Raw genomic sequence first — 19,476 nt, forward strand, 5'->3', positions numbered from 1 at the left:
TCCATCATCTCTGACCTGGCAGCTCCCTGGAGGAGCCCCGAGAGCACAGCTCACCCAGCAGCTTCCCTCACGTCTCATGAGGCTCATGTTGCAGCCCAAACAGCTACTCCTCACTGACATTCCTGCTGTGGAAATCCCTCTGGAAGTGTCCCCAACATCCCAGTGGCCTGGCTACAGGACACTCGGAGCCTGTGTGGTCCCTAAGGTGCCAGAGGTCTCCCGCAGCGACTCTGTCCAACAGGGCCAGCGTGGGAGGCCAGTCCCTGCACTGGGCGATCCATAGCTGAGGACCAGGGCTGCCTCCCCAGGACGGTGCTCAGCTCCTGGGCGGTGGCCAGAGGCCCTGGGGGAGGCTGGGCAGAGATGGCAGTACCTACTGTGGGCAGTGCAGGGGGGTCTTTCCTCAAGGGGCCTGGGTCTGTGATCGAGGGGCCGGGTCTCTGTTTTGGTAGCCCAGGTCCGATGTCGTTTCCTAGAAACAACCCTTCTGCTCACATGGACCAAGTCGGACTTTAGCAGGCTGACCCTCCATTCACTTCCAGGGACCACGATCACCAGCCCGTGCCTGTGCCTCTGTGCATCAGATTGCTGACTGGGGCTGGCGCCCCCACCAGGTACCATGACAGCCAGGCCCACCCTGCCTTTAGCACCTGAGCACCACCAATAGCCCTGCCACCCCAGGTACCCCCCGCATTTAGAGATCCCTGCTCTGTGGCAGCAGCTCCCACTGCAGTTTCTGACCAGTGGAGAAGGGCATGCAGTTCTTCAAGGGGGCCAGGCCCTCACTGATGTGGTCCCCACGGTCGTGGGGCAGGCGCACCCTCTGGACCCTCCGGCAGTGGGTGAGTTGGCAAGTCGCCTAAACACCCTCATCTCCCTAAGCCCTCAGATCCCCCCTCTGCGTCCCCCAGGGCGGTCTGGCCTTTCAGTCCTACTTATGTGCCTGCCTGTGGTCCATGTTTCAAATGACCCACGAGACCTCAGGCCTTTCTGATTCCCGGCGCTGCGGCATCGAGCGCAGATCCTGTCAGTGGACCTGTTCAGTGGACTCGCCTGATGCATCTCATATTCCTGCCACCTGGGCCCCACACGTGTGCTCCAGATCTCCGCCTGCAGAGCTGGGAGGACCACGCAGCTCTTCTGGAGCAGAGCCACCTCCTCACGGGTCACACCTTGCTCCTCACCCTTGGGGCCTGCGGGGCCTGGTCTGGTTATAAGCAAAGGGGGGCGGGGCTGAGGATGCTGAGTGTCCCACAAGGCCCCTGCCTATGGGAGGCCAATCTAGGTGCTTCAGGTAAAGGAGGGCTGACCTCCTCAGGGAGGGCCCAGAGGGGGCTCTTCTGGCAAAGAAGCCGGCAGAACAAAGGGGTCTGAGACTGCCGGCTTCACCAGGATCTGCTGTAGCTCCTACCCCATTTGAAGGATCCTACTTCTTCCCTATCAATGATTCAGCTTTAAGAGAAGACGCCCTGATGTGGGGCCCGGCCACATACGTGAGGAGGCTCTGGGTGCAATGCCTGATGGGGCTGCTAACTCCCAGCTGCCCTGGGTGTGTGGTGCAGGCTGTGACTGTGCCTGGGCTGCCGGGGGCCTGGCCTATCACATATGCTCCTGTGCTTCCCACCCAAAAACCGCCCTGGACATGGCCTGAGCCACCCTTGGTCTCACTCTCTTTGGGCGGCCCTTCCTCGCACTAATCCTGCGTCGGCCTGCCCCAGCTGGGGTCTCTCTGCCCAGCTGCCTTCGCTGCCCCCTCAGAGCCCTCTTTCTGCCTGGCCTCCTTAGTCAGTCACTTCCTTCTACTGCCCTGGCCTCGGACTGTGCGTCAGAGCTCCCGGCTGTCCTTGGGGTGAGGCGCCCCGTGGAGTCTGCAGGTCCTGGGGACCACACTCAGTGTCCCCTGCTGGATACAGGCTGACCAGCCAGCCAGGTGGAGGGTCTTCGCTATGACCCTGAGGGGGGAGGGGGGTTGCCTTGGAGAATTCGTACCTCGAGCCTGCAGGTTTGCAACTTTAAGTTTACTGTAAAGCACCCCCATGGCCTCTTACCCAGGTGATGTGTGCCCAGGTGTCGGCCCAGTTACCGTGTAAACTGCAGAGTCACGGCTGCACAGATGCCCTATTTCACAGGAGGAAACAAGCCGCGTGCAAAAAGCGAGGACTCCACAGACCAAGCTCTTCTCGAGACTGGAGGAGGCGAAGTGCTGACTTGCTGTCCACAGGGGCCCTGAGCATGGCTTCCACATGCCTGGGTCAGGCCTAAGTGCGGGAGCCACCTCTCTGTCCTCCGTGTGTCCAGAACAGGGAGTGGGCAAGTCACGAGCGTGGGTAGAGGGACCAGATGCTGATGCGATGATCCCTGGACCCCGCGGCCAGCAGGCCATCTGTGGCGAAGGCCACGCAGTGGACCACAGCGCTGTGGAAGGCCAGCACGGCCAGTGGCTTCATCGTCCGCCAGTGAAACACGCGAACCCGATGGTCCCAGCCCGCAGTGGCCAGGATCTTTCGGTCAGGCCGGATCTTGACGTCAGAGATCCCAGGATTGGTGAGTTCATGCTTCCCGCGCACCTACAGGATCGAGAGACACAGAGAGTCATCAGGGGGCTTCTGAGACCCGTCACAGAGGCTCCCATCGCCAACATCCCGCCCACCCCGTCCAGCAGCCGGAACAGGACGGAAATGTGGGCTGCTACGCAAACTCACCCCTTCCTCCTGGGAGCAGGCCGGCCGAGGGAAGCAGCCCGACCCCTGCCCTTAGCCAAACCCTGGGGTTAGGATGGAGGACTTTGGACCTTCCCTCAGAGAGTCCTGAGGCCCCACAGAGCTGCCCCCTGCACAAGCCCCTTGCACGAGGTCTGCTGGGAATTGGGGGCTCTGACCCCCCCCCATCAGGCCCTCAGGAAAAAGCTCAGTGGAAGGGATCATGGGGCCCCTCACACTGCACCCAGTGTCCAGGTGTGCGGCAACATTTCCAGCTCGACGGCAACACGAAGCCGGCATGCCTCCCTCCGGAGAAACCTCACACCCGCCCAGAGCACCCGGAGTACAGCCAACGCAAAGCCCATCTTCAGCAAAACTGAGATGAAGTGAAACCTCAAAAGGCGAGAGGGGTTGAAGGCCGCCAAGAGTGGGAATGAGCAGCATGTGGGCGAGGCGAGCGGAGGACGTGACCACAGGCTGCAGGGCACAGCTAAGGCCACGGGAAAGCCTTCGTCCCCAGCCTGGGTCCCAGAAGAAAGCGATGCTGGCACAAAACAAGTTGCACAGGCACATCATTGGTGAGGAGCAACCATCAGGGCTGGCATCTCTGGCGCTGACACCCCCATACTCCTCAGTGCCAGGTGATGACCCCTCAGTGCCAGGTGCCTCCTGCAACCAGAGCTGCCTGTGGTCACGCAGCTCTCAGTTACACAGGACCGCAGGGCACCTGGCACCTCTGTCCCCCCAACACTAAATGACAGAGGCACTTGGCCGTCATTGTGACAACCTCAACTGGCCACCTCCTTCCACTGCTCCTGTGTTTGACCTAGCTCTGTGCATCACGAGATCACGCTGCCCAGAACTCACCTGGCCACCCCCCACCAGCACCCCCTGTTCTCCTGAGTCACCTCCCAATGGGGCCACAGTGCCCTAGATGAGAATCACTCATTTCTACAAAGATAACACAAGGGAAATGAAGGAAAGAAATGCAGAAAAAGAAATGGCCACATTCCTTACAAGCCAATGGCAAATGTCAGCAAGCATTTCAGCCTTAAATTCACAAACAAAACTTCATGAAGCAGCACAAGAGAGGAGGAAAGCACAGGCAGAGCACAGGACGAGGGGGAAGGAAAACGCAGAGACACGAGGGGGAATCGAAACAGCAGACGGAGACTCGGAGCCTCGTAACAAGACAGTGAAGGCGGGAATGGTACTAAGTGAGCAAAATGAAAGGGGAACAAAGAGAACAGTCAGTGTTAAGATATGTCCGGTCAAATCATTGGACATAATAGAGAAAAAGTCCCTTTGGTAGTCAGGCAAACAGAGCAAGTCGGTTTATGAGGGAAAGGTTGAGGCTGTCCTCAGAATGCTCCAGGCCACATTCGTGCCAGCAGACAGCAGAGTGATGCCTGCAGAGGCTGTGGAGGAGGCAGGGCCCCAAGAATTTTATATCCAGCCAAACTGCCGCTCAAGTATAAAAACAATAGACAAGCATTTTTGAACATGTAAGAACTCAAAGTTATAGGCTCCCATAAGCTCTTCCTGAAGGACTAGGAGATTAACCCCAGTCTCCTAAGAGAACTGGAGAACTGCAGCAAATGGCCTGGCAGAGAACACGGCATCGACTTACCTGTAGGATTAGGTCTAAAACAATATGGGGATTATGGCTATAGAACCGGTTATGTAACTAACAGAAACATGGGAGGGTAGCAAGAGCGATGGGATGCGAAGTTACCGATTTGCCCATCTTTTGTCATTTGGGGAAAAGATACAATAGTAAACCTCCTATGTGAGAGATCATCGACACTGTCAATAATGACAAAGCGTTATTTCCTCTGCCCCACCACCCCAGACTTTAGGTACCTTTGTTTCCTAGCATTTTCCCTTGTATTTCTCCACCAAGGATTAAACAGCAGATTTATGATTGGAATCCAAAATTAATCCAAATCTGTGCTACGTATGAGGGAGATGCCAACAGGATGATTGGCAAAGATATACTAGGAGACTGCAGACAAGAGAGACAGGGGTCCAATCTTATGAAGAAAGGCTGAATTCAGAGCCAAAAGCATTGTGTCAGACTATATACCATACTTAACAATGATAAAGGGTACAAGTCATAATAAAGAGCTATGAATATCCATCAACAAATAAACATCTTATCGTTCGTGAAGCAAGAATAATCGGAAAGTGGCTGTGATGGAGTAACTGGTACCAGGCCAGTCCTCTTGCTGTAAACAACCATCAAACTGGACAAAATATACGACACAACTATGAACAGGTACCGGAAACAGGAGGCAAGGGCAGCTGATGAGATAAATCTCCCAAATGCCCCAGCAGCTCTCTGACCAGGGAACGTTCCAGCCACGGGTCCGGGTGGAGCCCAGCAGCTATGTGAAGTGGAAAGGCAGGGGTCAGAGTGTGGGGCAGTGAGAGCAGCTGAAATCTGGGCATGGCAGCGGCATAGAGGGGGCTGGTGGAGGGACTGAGGCCGTGTGTGGTCCCATGACTTCTGTGGGAGGCTGCATGCTCAGGGCACCACACCAGGTTCACCAGACAGTGGCTGCTACAGGGTTAAACATTACAGACACAAGAGACCAACAGCGATCTCAGGCCCAGCCGGGACTCGAGTGCAAAGACAGCCTGACAATCTAATACTCACTGAGATGCCACATGGCCTGGCTTCAAGAATGAGGATTACACCTTCGGGCAGGGCCCACTCCAGACTTAGTGTGACGAAGCGGGAAACCAGGCCCTACGAGTTGGGAAGTTGGTCCCACCACATGAGAGGAACCTGGGAATGACCCTGGGCTTCCCACAGACCTGCCCTAACAGAGCACAAAACCAAACCCACACACGTTCAAGGTGAACAGCCAGTGACTGAACTGCCTGCAAGAACAAAAGTGAACACTCTTCAAAGCAAAAGAATAGAATTCAGAGTCTCTATCTCATATTATTTACAATGTCCAGCAAACAAACAAAAAATTATTAGACACGCAAAGAAGCAGAAATATATGATGAGCCATAGTCAAGGGGGAAAAAAGCAGTTAATAGAAACTGACCCAGAATGGCACAGATGTTGAACATATCAGACAGAGATTTTAAAGCAACTATTTAAATATGTTTTTAAAGAAAACATGAAAGGAAATGCACTAAATAATTACAAAAAAAAAAAAAAAAAACTGCCTTAGTGAGTGAACAGATAGGAACTATTACCAGAGAAATGAAAGTTTAAAAAAACAACAACCCAGAATAGCCAACACGGTATTAAAGGAGAAAATAAAGTTGGAAGACTGATGCTACCTGACTCTCAGGGCTCGGCAGCACCAGCCTCTGACCAGACGCACATTTCAGATGAGTCTGTCACTGCACCAAGTCTTCCACTTCAAGGGCAGGGTCAGGCCAGAATGAAGAAGTGCCCCCTTGCTCATCAGGTTTGTTTAAAGAGAGCCTCCAGTCTTAGCTGGTTTGGCTCAGTGGATAGAGCGTCGGCCTGTTGACTGAGGGGTCCTGGGTTTGATTCTGGTCAAGGGCACATGCCTGGGTTGTGGGCTCGATCCCCAAGAGTGCAGGAGGCAGCCAATTGATGATTCTTTCTCATCATTGATGTTTCTCTCTCTCTCTCTCCCTCTCCCTTCCTTTCTGAAATCAATAAGAATGTATTTAAGAAATTAAAAATAAATAAATAAATGCAGAGCGCCTCTGCTGTCTCCGTTGTGAAAGATGGGGGTTAGGGCTGGGAATGGCACAGAGGGGTAAAATGTGCCTGGGATAATAGGGTAACTTATTTAGAGAGCAAATATTCACCAGGACCCAACCATGTTTTCAAATGATCATAAATTATTTTATCAGTGCATTTGCAAAGGTTTATAAAAACATCCATAATATATTTTTTCCTTAGATTCTAGAGTTACCAGTGTGACAGTTAATGCAATAATGATTTGTTTCAAATGTCAGTGTTTAAGCTGCATAAAGCTGATTTTATTCATTTTTCTGGTTGGCTGCATTCTCGTTAATGAAATTAACACACCCATCACATTTGTCCCCAGGGGACAAGGATCTGATTGATTTTTCTATTAAAATCAGTTGCAGACAACCACATTTGGATGGCCCTAAATGGGGTTCACCCAGGAGCCAAGGGGCTCTCTGGGCTTCCGGGCACAGTTCATTAGCACCAGGGCTGGGTGAGGTGCCAGCATTCAAGAGATTATGACATCTGAAACCTACAATGTTAAAAAATGAAATTTTTGTAATAATATATTTTTATTTCCTGTGATTTTTAAGAAATAACAACTGATTTTTTTTTTATTTTTTTTATTGCTTTCAGAGAGGAAGGGGGAGGAGAGAGATAGAAACATAATGATGAGAGAGAATCATGGATCGGCCGCCTCCTGCACACCCCCTGCTGGAGATCGAGTCCTCAACCTGGGCATGGGCCCTTGACTAGAGTTGAACCCTGGAACCCTCAGCCCTCAGGCCGACGTTCTATCCACTGAGCCAAACCGGCTAAGGCACAACCCATGTTTTAACGCAAAACCAGTAACATTGTAAGGGGGGGTTTACAGTGAGTGTGAAAGTAAAACATACAACAGCACAGCAGAAAGCACGGGAGGGTGGGCACGGCAATCCTGCTCGTGCAGGGCTATGACACATGACAGGCAGGGTGACAACACAAGCAGACAAGGGCTGCACAGTGAGGAAGCCAGGAGAGGAAATGAAATGGAATACTAAAAAACAAATATTTGATTAATACACAAGAAGCGGGAAAGGAGTAAAAGCGGGTCAAAAAGAGAGGTGGCAGGTGGAAAACATACCAAGATGGTAGACTGACTGCCAGACACATCACTAATGATAATAAGTGCAAACAGACTAAACGCTCCAATTAAAAGACGGAGATTGTCACAAAGGGTCCAAAAGCAAGACTACAAAAGATGCTTTTAAATACAAAGAGATCAAGACAGGTTAAAAGTGAGAGGGTGTTGGTGAAGGCCTTGGGTTGGGGGTGGAGGTGGGCCAGAAGAGGTCAATGGGGGGGAAGGGGAAACTATGTAATACTTTTAGCAATAAAGATTTTTTTTTTTAATGTAAGAGATATATCGTGCAAAGAGGAAACAGAATAAAGCTCATGCCACAGTTCTAGAATCAAACAAAGCCGACTTCAGGACAAAGGATGTTACAAGAGACACGGAGGACATTTCATAAAATGACCATCCAGCAGCGCAGTAACCATCTGAAATGCTTACAGTCCTAACGACAGAGCTTTACAATTCATGAAGCAAACCTGACAGAACTGAAGGGAGAGGCAGGTGCGTGCACAACCTCACCCAGACACGGTGAGCCCTCACTCGGGACCTGGTAGAAAACTAGACAAAAAGATGGGTAAGGACCCTGAAGACCTGAACAGCACTACCGAGCACCCCGACCTACGTCGGGCTGACAGAACACTCCGCCCAACAACTGCAGAACACATGCGCTTTCACCAAGATACACCATGTGCTGGGCCAAAACACAAGCCTCAATAAATATCTGCATCCTGACATTGCACAGGGCACCTTCACTGACAGCAGAATTAACCGAGATTAAAGATAGCCACAAATTCAACAAATATTTGGAAATTAAATAATATACTTCTAAGGAACCACTGGATCAAAGCAGAAATCACAAGGGAAAATAGAAAGAATTTTCAACTGAATATAAAAATGAAGACACAATAAATCAAAATGCGTGGGACAGACCCGCAAAGGCTGGTGACTGGACTGGAAGCCGAGTCCGCCGCGGACCGGAGGAGGGGCAACGCGAACCCGGAGGAGCACCTACAACCGTGGGCACCGCCAACATGCGGCTCCACTCAGAGGTCCCCACTGAAGGACTCCTGAGGACAGGCCCCTCCATTTCTAGAAAGGAGGGCCTGAGATGCAACAATGTGGGCAGCACTCATGGCTCAGCCTGGTAACGAGGAGATGCAATCTGTGTGACAGGACATCTGGAGGAAGGGGGAAGGCGAAAGGATTAAAAAGGTAAAAGCTGTAAAAGGATGTATAATCAGAAGAAACTTGGCCTGAGCCATGTTAACAGTTGGCAAAATTGGCCTTTAGGTAAAAATCCTTTCCAGAGATAATAGGGTGACTAAAGAGGAGGTTCAGCCCGGCCGGCGTGGCTCAGTGATTGAGGGTCAACCTATGAACCAGGAGGTCACGGTTCGATTCCCGGTCAGGGCACTTGCACGGGTTGCGGGCTTGATCCCCAGTAGGGGGCGTGCAGGAGGCAGCCGATCAATGATTCTCTCTCATCATTGATGTTTCTATCTCTCTCTCTCCCCCCTCCCTCTCTCTGAAATTAATAAAAACATTAAAAAAAAAAGAAAAGGTTCAATTCCCCATGAAGGTTAGCATTCTGAACTTGTATGTCCGTAAGCCAGCTTTGAAATGCAGAAAGAGGACACAGGAAAGGTTAGCAAGATGTGCAGCAGCTGGAGGCTCCACCTGAGCCTTCCAGGTCCGCGGGTCACAGGCACAGGGGATGCCGCGCTGACCCAGTGCGCACAGGTACAGCCGTGCATCTCGCAGGGAGAAGCACTTCCCTTCCCGGCACATGTGGAGCCCTCGTGAGACTGGACTGGCCTCCACATTTCAAAGAGCTGATATCATTCAGACCTTCTTCTCCGACCACAATGGAATTAAACTAGAAAATGAAAAATAAAAAATAAGTGGGGGAAAAAAATCAAACATTTGGAAACATAAAAACACTCTAATCAGCTCAGCAGTCAGAGAACAAATAAAAATCAGGTCCGCCCAGAGTGAGTGGTGATGAAGACGGCGACATCGTACAATGTGGGACGCAGACTTCAGCTGCTTTGAGAAAAGGCCGGGAACGAATGCGTCATGCACCCAGCTCAAGTCAGCCACAGCGCGAGCCCAGAGAGCACGGGAGGGAGGCAGGGGAAGAGCCGAGCAGAAATGCTGGAACAGAAAAAGAAAGATCAACAAAAACAATGCTGATCAGGAATAATAAAGGGACATTCCTGCAAATACAGCAGAAATGTACACGGTCCTTACCAATGCCTAAGAAAAAGTCAATACGAAAATGCCTTGAGGATTTTTATGCCTATAGGAAAATAAAACTAACCCCAAAAATCAAAACACCTAAGTTAGTCCAAGAAGAAAATTAGACCTTCCCTACAGAGAACACGCCTGCCGCCGGAACAGGCAAGGACTGACCCACAGCCACTCCAGAAACAGGCCCCCTGTCGACGTGTCCAGAGATCAGTAGAGGAGGGGATGCCTGGCTCCCGGTTCTGGGCTCCTGACACCCGGATACAATCAGCAGTGTGAGGAGACAGAAGAGGGGGCACAGCTCAGTCTACTGACATACGGCCCTGAACAACTCCAACCGAGCCCCCCAGAGGACATGCTAAGTAGCGGGTTATTTAGCACTGTGCAATTGTTGCAATGTTACCAGAAACCGAACAACAGAATTCACTAAGTCATCAGATTTGAGAAGAAAAGCCATGAGTCTGATGGCCCAACAAGGCCTCATGATCAGATCTCCTCCCCACCAGGAGTGGAAGAGGACCTAACCCGATAATGAAAAGTTGCAACCCACGCAGCCAATGCGGCTCTCCCGTCCCACCAGTGGCTCCGCCAGGACGCCCTCGGTGGTTCCTGCTTCCACTCAGCATGTCCTGCACTCCTGGCTCCACACACAGGCTGCCAAGATGGGCACGCGCTGGAGCAGGGCCATGGAGGTGGGTGCCACTGTGGGGGTGAGAAGACAATTCCACGCGTGCGCCCGTGTGGAGGCGTATCTGCCCGAGCCCCTCCTGAGTCGCCTGGACAGAGAGCTGGCAGCTGGAACAGGCTCGAGAGGCTGACCGCCACTGTCCCCCACCCTTTTCTCCTGTGAACTTCACCCCCGAGCCACCAGCGTTCTCACACCCCCATGGCAGCATCGCCACCTGGCAGGGGCTGAGGTACCCAGTGCTGCCCAGGGGTCAGCTATGAGACTCCCCACCTGCCACCCTCACAGCTCCTCCTGGAAGTGCAGCAGCAGCAGCAGCAGCAGCAGCAGCAGCAGCAGCGAGGCCAGGGCTGGCGGCTCACAGCTCCCCATGGCATGAGAAGAGGCAATGAAGTTTCATGGGGACCTACATGGGGAGAGGCTGTCCCCGTGCTGCGTGTGTTCTCAGGAAGAGGAGTCCTGTTGGGTGTTCACGGTGAACATGGCCAGAGCCCCCTCCCACCGTGTTCCTGAGACGCATACAACCGGCCGGGTGGTGCCACGGCTCTTTTCTCCAGTTATAAAGTCAGGAGGAACATGCTCCGTCAGGGTCCTGTGGGCGCCCCGAACCTGCCCCACATGCCCTGCTGCCAACAGTTTGGAGGGAAGCCCCCGCAGGGCCGAGGAGAGGGAGGGCAGTGGCCAGGCAGCAGGGACACCTGGCCAGCCTCAGGCACGGTGAGGGGGGAGCGCGGTTAGCCTGCTTCCCAGTCCTGGCTGGCTGGGGTGGGGGGGCCTCATTATTATTTAAAGGCCTAAAAATATTGCTGGCCGTAAATCAGCCCCTGCTTCAAGGCCGTGGGCCCTGCCCCAAGTGTGGGAAGAAGGAGCAGGTCTGTGCACCACCTGTGTCTGACGACAGAGGCCTGAGCTCCTGGTGGCACCCTGGAAAGCCACCTTGGGAAGGCAGGTGAGCAGCCTGGCGTCACGGCGCGTCCTCAAGGCTGCAGCATCCTGATGCAGGTGACTGAGGACTCCTGGCCACTACCCCAGCTCTGGCCAAACCTGTCCTGGACCAGGCCCCTCCGGGGAGGATCCCTGGCCACCAGTGGCTCTCGCAGCGCATGACCTCAGGTGCCAGGAATGTGCACGCAGCGCGGCCGCCATCTGGTTCCCATTACCCACGCTCTGCTGCGGGAAACCTCATCTGCGTCTCCGCGCCCAGGGCCCGCCTGGGAGAGATTGATTTGGGCTCATTAGAGACTTCAGCAGCAGGCCGAAAGGTGAGGCACATCTGTGCCCACGTGGCAGGGCCGGGCACAGCGCCCCAAGGGCCCCGGGGCAAGGACGCCTGTGGATGACGAGGGCCTGGGGGCCCCAGATGCTTCCTCCTCAGAGGCCTGCGCTGCCCAGCCCCAAAGTCTCCAGGGCCTCTGGGCCGAACCAACTTTGAAGGTGATGCCCAGCTGTCCTTGGGTGAGGTGGCGTGCTCAGCGGGAGGAGCCCTCTCCGGCTGAGCGAGGCCCCGGCCCAGGCACCGCCATCACGCCAACGACAGCCATCCTGCCGAGCCTGCTCACCGTCTGCTGGAACTTTCCAATTCATTAATAATGCCCTCTGCTTTAACTTTTCAATTCATCAGTACAGTAAAAGTTCATCTCTGGACTGCAACATGCCCCATAAATTTAAGTCTTAAGTTCCAGCAGCTGTTTCTTGAGGGAGCCAGGAGAGACCAGGCAGATCTGAGCCAGGAGGGCCCGTTCCCGGGACCCGGGAGTGCTGCAGCCTGGGGAGGGTCCTCAGGGAAGCTGCCCGAGTGGTCAGCTCTTGGAGAAGTCAGGCTGGTGAAGTTCAAGGCGCAGTGGGGTGGAGCACTGGACTCCACAGTGAGTGGGTCTCTATAGGCTTGAGGAGCCGGAGGGGAGGGTGTGAGGGAGAAAGAACCCTGCTGCCCATGGAGGTGGGGAGGGCTCAGTCCTCAGCAAGGCTGACTCAACTGCTGAGGACCCAGCGCATGGAGATGGAGCACCGGAGTGGCTCCGCTTCCTTCTGAAGACGGCCGCCATTGTTATGACCTTCCCTCCCACCCCCAGCAGGTCCACAAGGGCCCTTCTCCAGGATGAAGGCACTCGAAGCTCAGCCCCCACTGCCTGGCCTGGCCTCACTGGCAGGCCTGTCTGACCTCCTTCCTTCAGGGCCTTGTGGCTCCCTGGGATGACAGAAGGATGGAGGGATGGTTGGACATTGGGAAGGGTGATGCCAAGGAAGTGTGAACATGTGCCCTGTCCCCAAACATGACATGTGATCCCTCCTTCTCCTGTCTTGTTGGACTCCGATCGCTGCTCCGCATGACTCACAGGGCTCGAGACAGACCCTCAGACCCCATCTGCAGAGTCACGGGGCAGCCTCACATCTGGGCAGTTGACATGGTCCTACCCCTGCTGCCACCCACCACCTGCTCTGGTTCTAACCTTGGTTCCCCAGCAGGACTATTCTTTCTGGGATGCCAGTCGCCCCTTCAGCTGTAGCATGGGAGGGCACCTCCCAGTCTCTCTACCCAACCTCAGTGTCTATCCTCAGACTTTTGCATCACTGCTCTCTTGGACCCCCCCCCCCTGTCCTGGCTGTCCTCGCTCTGTCCTCTTGGGGTGATCTGGTGACAATGTCACACCCCCAGGTTACAGCCAGAGCGTGGTGATGCCTGCTGGGTGTCACAGTGTGTTCTGATTTTCACCTGGGGCCCATCCCTCCCCCACCCCACCCATGTGTCTGAGGGGCCCAAAGGTGCCTCTTCCCCTTGCTGTGGGGTCCAGTCTGGGCAACTATAAGGCAGGCTTGGTAGGCTGCTGGGCAAGGCTCCCCACCTGGAGAGGGGCCCCGAAAGACACCTCTTCTCTGCCCTCCCACCTCTGGTGGGAAGCTGGACCACAGCCTTGCTGAGACAGCCCAGGGCCTGCCCTGCAGCAACCAGTGATGAAAGCCCAGTGAGGTCAGGAGCTGGGCTGCTGCTGCTACTGGCACCACCTGGAGTCCTGCTCCCCCAGACCTGGGTCAGACTCCCTGGCTAATGGGGGCTCCTCGCCCACCCCCAGAAGCCAGTGTGCACCTAGGTGACCCTCTGGGGGCCAGGAGGTACAGGACACACCCAGCAGCATCTCCTCCCCCATGGCCTGTAGCTCCTGGGACCTGCACCAGAGTGAGGCCTGGGTAGGAGGACTCCCACCCCCAAGCTCCATCCCTCCCATCCCAAACAGGGCTGAGCAAATAGACTAGGCCAACCGGTGCGGAGCACCAGGCACAGCCCAGACGGGGCCCCCAGGTGCTCCGTGAGGCCGGCTGGATGGAAAAGTCCACTGGGACGTTGTGAGGGTCACTGGGACGTTAGGGGGAGGCTTTCAGCAACACCCCACTCCACCCTGAGGCCTCACACCCCCTCCCCGCTGCCCGTGAGGAACGGCCTCCCTGGGGCCGGCTTGCAGACCGCCACCCGGGCGTGACTCCGTGGATTTCTCCACATTGGGCTATTTTTGTTTTTTGATTAATCAGTTCCTTGCTGACCAAATTCCTCTGAGTTTTTGCAAATGGGCTGGCGTACTTACTCCTGGACTCTACATGCCTTTTCTCTAGATGGACAAGACGTGACTGCTATTAACCCAGGGTCTGAGAGAAACCCAAACCATGTGAACGGTTCACAAACGCCCACGCCCCCTTCTTCCTGCGCGGGCCCCACAGACAGGCCCGCCTGCACCCCGCCTCGGAGTGATTAATTAGCCAGCGATCTGCAACAACTCCTCTTCATGCCTAAATATTGTTTCAGCCTATCAGACTGTTAGTGCAGAGCAGGATAAATGACACCTCGGGTCTGGCGCACTGACCTGCAGGGCCTGCTGCTCATCCAGGCTCCAGACAGCCAGCGCCTTCTCCGCGGAGCCCGAGACGCCCCTGGCCTTCTGGGAGTCAAAGTCAAGGCCCATGACGGGCTCTGTGTGGCAGGCGATTCGGCTGCACACCTTCCGCTCGGAGACATCCCACAGGGCCACCGATCCATCCTCATAGCCTGCCAGGAGGCACGGGCGGGGGCTGGAGTCAGTCTGCGGGGAACAGGACAGCAGTCAGCTCCTGAGGGGTCCCTGGTGCGTCTTTGGGGACAAGGGACTCTGGAAATGGGCTGTCTCTCCTGCTGGCCTGGGGGTGGCCCAGCCAGGAGCTGTTTCCCATGGTCTTCACACGGCAGTGACAGTGTGGAGGTTCCACACACCCTGATGGCTGATACCATTGGTACTGGACCTGCGCGGGCTGGTGTTGGGGCACCCCAGGGACCAGAACAGGAGGGCACAGAACTTAGCATGCCCCCACCTAACACTGCCGTGCCGCTGTTCGCCAGCCGGGTCCTGCTAGGATCACAGGGTCCTTTCCGCAGGCCTGAGACTCCCAACAACCCCTGGGCGGAGCCAGTCACCTGTCTACAACCACCAACCAAAGAAAATTGTGAGCTCTTTGTCAATGAAAAATGAACTTTCTGTGCTTTGTCAACGTCGCTGCGGAAGCCCCCCCAATCCCGAGGCTGGGTGAGCCGCGGCGGCGCTGAGCTATTGTGATAAATGAGGGCACAGGTCAGAGGGCCCGCGCCCTGGGCAGACGCCTCGTTTATCTCGCCTCTGCATCGGCTCCAGAGAGCACTGCAGAACTCCAAGTCACCCTGGCACCGCGAGTGGCACACCAGGCTTGGTGCCCAGTCCCCAGACACTACCAACAGGAAACGCCTCCAGGACAGGTGCCCAGGTGGCTTCCGGGACAGACGACACTCTGGCCGATGCCTTGTCTCTTCACTTGTCTCAGCAGCCCCCACCGAATGGCCTGGGCTTGGCCCCACTTGAGTGTGAGAAATCAGAGCACATCCCCGCCAGCTCTGACCCGGCCTGGCCTTCAGCCCTGATGGTCAACGGTGAGAAAGGGGGGCTGGTCAGCGAGACTGCCTCCTGGGTCACCTGTGCCTCTGGGTTCTGAGCACCTCAACTAGCTGAGGGGCTACAGACCACTGACAGGGCAGCCAGAGCAGGTAGACTGGCCTGCAGGGGCTCACCCAGCAGTTGCCAAGGGGGCCAAATGCTGAGCTCCAGCCTCTACTCCCCACCTGCCCTGCAGGCCTCTCCAGCTTCTTTCCCAGCATGCAGGGCTCCTCTGGGCCCCCCAGTGACAGACTGCCGGCAGGACACACCCACAGTGCCAAGCTGACCTCCCTGGGCTGAGGACCTGAAGTTACTGTGAGGATTTGCTCCGTGACCCCTGGCCCGGAGGGACGCCAGCAGGCAGGCCCTGTCCATGGCACCTCGAGGTCCTGTGGGGAGCCCCCAGCTCGGGTGGGGCCCATTGCTCTGAAGGCTGGTGTGAATAACTCTGCATGAGGCTTGATTCTGATTCTGACATTTTACGTGATAATCACCATAGCAACGCAGGTCAGCCTCCTTGAGGAACAAATCGAGACTACATCTGAAAACTTCAGAGAAAAACGCCACTTCAGGCCATGCTGCCACACTCACAATAAACTGGAGCCTGGGCCTTCAGGTTTGGAGAGAAAAAGGGACGTTTAAGATGAACATAGAGTTTTCTTTTGTGTTGGATCCATATCAACTAACAAAAACGTGATTTGTCCTTCTGTCAACTATATTAATTACCTTAACAAGTTTGTACATCCCATTTCTACACATTTTTCTGCTGGAATTTTTACACGATTACGCAATGACAGCATTTCCAGGGAGTGGAGTGTGAGCGGATGTAGCCCCTGACGCCCTGCCCGGGGCCTGTGAGCGCCACACCACGCCCGCAGCATCATGGCCTCGGGGGTATTTCCCACCAAGCGTCTGCCACGAACCTGCTGGCGCCAGGAGCTCTGTCACCCAGACGAGCGAGCCTTGGAGCCTCACCTCCTCACCCGGGATCCGGAATTCCAACTGGAAAGTCATTGGTTAAGAAACTACAGGAGGAAACCAACTGCTAGAAAGGCCAGGGAATCTTTCTGGTCCTGAGAGGGGCAAACGGCTTGGGGCAAGGTCTCTGGGGATGCTTGTCCCTTGAATCCTAATTGGTCACGCAATCATCTCCAAGCTGCCTGAGCCCATCGGTCTAACCCTCAGGAAGAGTCCAAACAGGCATTGAGGCACACGGGTGGCCCTCAGAAGGTGCCGGTGAACTGAAAACAGCTGAGAAAATGGCCTGAGCAGCACTCCTGAGATGGACACTGCTCAGTGACCTGTTTCCCACAGTCTCTGCAACGACCAAGATGCTACCCGGGATTCCTTCTGAGTGAACACACCAGCCATTTGCTTTGCTGGGCCAAACACGGGTGACCCAAGGCATGGGTATGCCTACTGGGAGCCAGTGTTGACCTCTGACCTTTGGGGAACTGTGCCTCAAGGAAAGCCAGGGCCTCCGGTGAAGGTGGGCAGGCCCCGGGGAGGGGATGGGAGGGTGGGGAGAGAGAAAAGGAGACCCACCCTGGGAGGGGGCCAGCTCAGCTGACCCAGCTGTCCCCGCTCACTACACTGGCAGGGGGTGCCCCCTACCCGCAGCCCAGCCTGCAGAGGAGAGCGGAAGCCCTGTGGCAGTTTGCAGGGGCATCCCTCGAAGCAGCAGGAGGGCGGCAGGGGCTGTCGGGGACGGAGGCTGTGGTGGAAGCGGCGTGCACAGGCTCTCCGGAGGGGCTAATTGCCCTGTTGGTTTGACGACAAACCGAATCCTGAATGGGGCATGATTCACGGCCCGGCGGGCGTGGCTGACAGGGCGTGGCTGGCGTGCACTGGGCCTTACCTGCCACAGCTCCAGGCACATGGGCATGCCTGGCTTGGCATCTGCCTCTGGCTTCAGGGTGCACACTGACGTCTTGGATGGCATCTCCAGAATCTGAATCTGACAGTAAGAAAACAAGTTGATTTGGGCCGGCGCCAAGTCGAGTCTGTTCTATACAAACAAGAGACTTTTAAGGCGATTAGCTAAGGCTGCTGCGAGTTTCTGTCTGCTCCCAGTAGGAACCTGGGAGCCCAGCCTAATTAGGCCGCACAGGCTCGTGGGCTTGAGTGCTACGTACGAGCCTTGTGAAACAACGTGCGTGGCATCATTCCTGAGCGACCTTCGGCACGTCCCTCGAGTAGCATTCTACCCAGGGCAGCCTCCGGCCTCTCCCCAGCTTTACCTCCTTGCCGAGCAGGAGGCCTGGCTCACCCAGCACTGCTCGGGGCGGCCACTCTCCTGGCCTCTGCCTGCTTCCCTATCCTGCTGTGGGTTTTACGGGAATGACTCTGCACTCTCAGCATATCTGATGGTACAGACTTGTGCGGGGACCACTTGGGGACCCGTCACCCAGCCTAGGAAATAACCATGATGTGCACCAGGGGAGCCTGGCTCAGTGCCCGTACCTCGAGCCTGGGTGTTGTGGCTGTATTTTGTGTCACCTAGACAGCTCAGACTCGGGCTTGTCCACTGAGTTGGGCCAGGCTCTGTCCCTCACTGTCGGGAGGGGACAGCCAAAGCCAAAGGAGCAGGCTCAGGAGCTGGAGCCCCATAGACTGGAACTGGGCTCCCAGACATCTGCACCCCTCATGCCTCGGCTTCTCATCTGCCAAGCAGGGATAACAGTGCCACTCCTGCAGGTCCACTGCTCCATGTTTGGGGGGTTCAGCCAGACCTTAGCTCCCCATGCCCTGGTGAGAGCAGCTCCACCAACACCACAGCAACAATGGGCAGCCACTGTGGAGCCGCACGTCATGCTCCGCCCACACAGAGGCATGCTCTGGTTTGCAGACAGGAGTGTGAGTTCAGAGGAGTCGAGGGCGCTGAGGGGACAGCTGGCCTACTGTCTGATGCCCAGAATACAGAACCGCTAGCAGGGAGAACCAGGGTGAACTCGAGTTGTGCAAGCATGGCTGAGCTCTCGCTAAGACGCACAGGAGAAGGGCCCAGGCCCCAGAGTTAAGTCCCGAGTCCGAGTTCCAGTTCTGCCACATGTGCTGGTGCCATGCCGGAGGGTGTCGTGGCCTGGTCCTCTGAGCTTTGAGGCCCTGCAATGCGCCCCACGCCTGCCTCTCTGCTTGGGCGGCACGTCCACAAGCTGGGGCTGTGGGTGTGCTCTAGGCAGGGCTCTCAACGGAAGCCTGCAAAGCGTCCTTGCCCCAGCACTGGTAGGAAGGGTGAGTGCTGGGGCCCCTGCCGGGTGTGAACACGCACGCACACACACACACACACACACTCACACACGCAGACACACAGGCTCTACACCAGGTGGATCGGCCCTCACTGCCCACGAAGGAGACAGAAAAGAACAGAAGTGACATGAACTGTGTTACGGTCATGAAATAAAGGGTGGCCAGAAAGAGGACCCTGGAGCAGCCAAGAGGCCGGAGGAGGAGCTCTAGCAAAATGAAAAGAAATATAAGAAAGATGATGTGTGACAACCAAGACCCAGTGTGTGAGCCCGAAGTAAAAAGAAAGCCTCGGAGAAAGGAGAGAGGGCTTTGCAGCCCTTCTGTCTCTGTAGTGAGTGATACCAACTCAGGGACAGGCTCATCCCCGGCAACAGAGCACCCGGCCAGGATGGCTCACCCAGGGCGGCGAGAGAAGCTCTGCTCCGTCCCCACGCCTTGCGCACACCAACACCGCACAGCGCAAAGCCGCAGGCTGTGGCCGAATGGCAGGGCCCCCTTGGCTGCTTCAGCGTCCAGTGAGCCAGCCCACACTGCGCGGTGAGGCGTGGCCTGGAGACACACTGACCACGCTGCTGGGGGCAGGTCACGTGATTTCCTACTCTGTGCACTGTTCTATTTCCTGAATTATTCAGATTTCTTAAAATGAGATTTGTTCCTTTTGTCACCATATCGGGAGGACAGGCTGGTTTCAAGATGCTGAGTGGCCCTGACCGGTGTGGCTCAGTGGATAGAGTGTCGGCCTGCGGACTAAAGGGTCCCGGGTTCGATTCCGGTCAGGGGCATGTACCTTGGTTGCGGGCACATCCCCAGTAGGGGAGTGCAGGAGGCAGCTGATCGGTGTTTCTCTCTCATCATCGGTGTTTCTA

At 55.5% G+C, this 19,476-nt stretch overlaps 1 protein-coding gene across 1 annotated transcript in view; it reads right to left on the reverse strand.

The window, feature by feature from the left end:
* Window positions 1-1,999: 1,999 nt before the first annotated feature.
* Window positions 2,000-19,476, reverse strand: part of GNB1L (G protein subunit beta 1 like) — a 50,541-nt gene continuing 33,064 nt past the window's right edge. Inside the window, exons 5-7 of the mRNA XM_070399443.1 lie at window positions 17,220-17,318; window positions 14,288-14,503; window positions 2,000-2,567 (exon numbers count right to left, since the gene is read on the reverse strand). Coding sequence (XP_070255544.1) covers window positions 2,316-2,567; window positions 14,288-14,503; window positions 17,220-17,318 — 567 coding nt within the window. The 3' untranslated portion in view covers window positions 2,000-2,315. The remainder of the gene's footprint in view (window positions 2,568-14,287; window positions 14,504-17,219; window positions 17,319-19,476) is intronic.

The sequence above is a fragment of the Myotis yumanensis genome, unplaced genomic scaffold (assembly GCF_028538775.1).
Source record: "Myotis yumanensis isolate MYYU_CA2020_CCGP unplaced genomic scaffold, mMyoYum1.0.hap1 SCAF_19, whole genome shotgun sequence".
NCBI classification, from domain to species: domain Eukaryota; kingdom Metazoa; phylum Chordata; class Mammalia; order Chiroptera; family Vespertilionidae; genus Myotis; species Myotis yumanensis.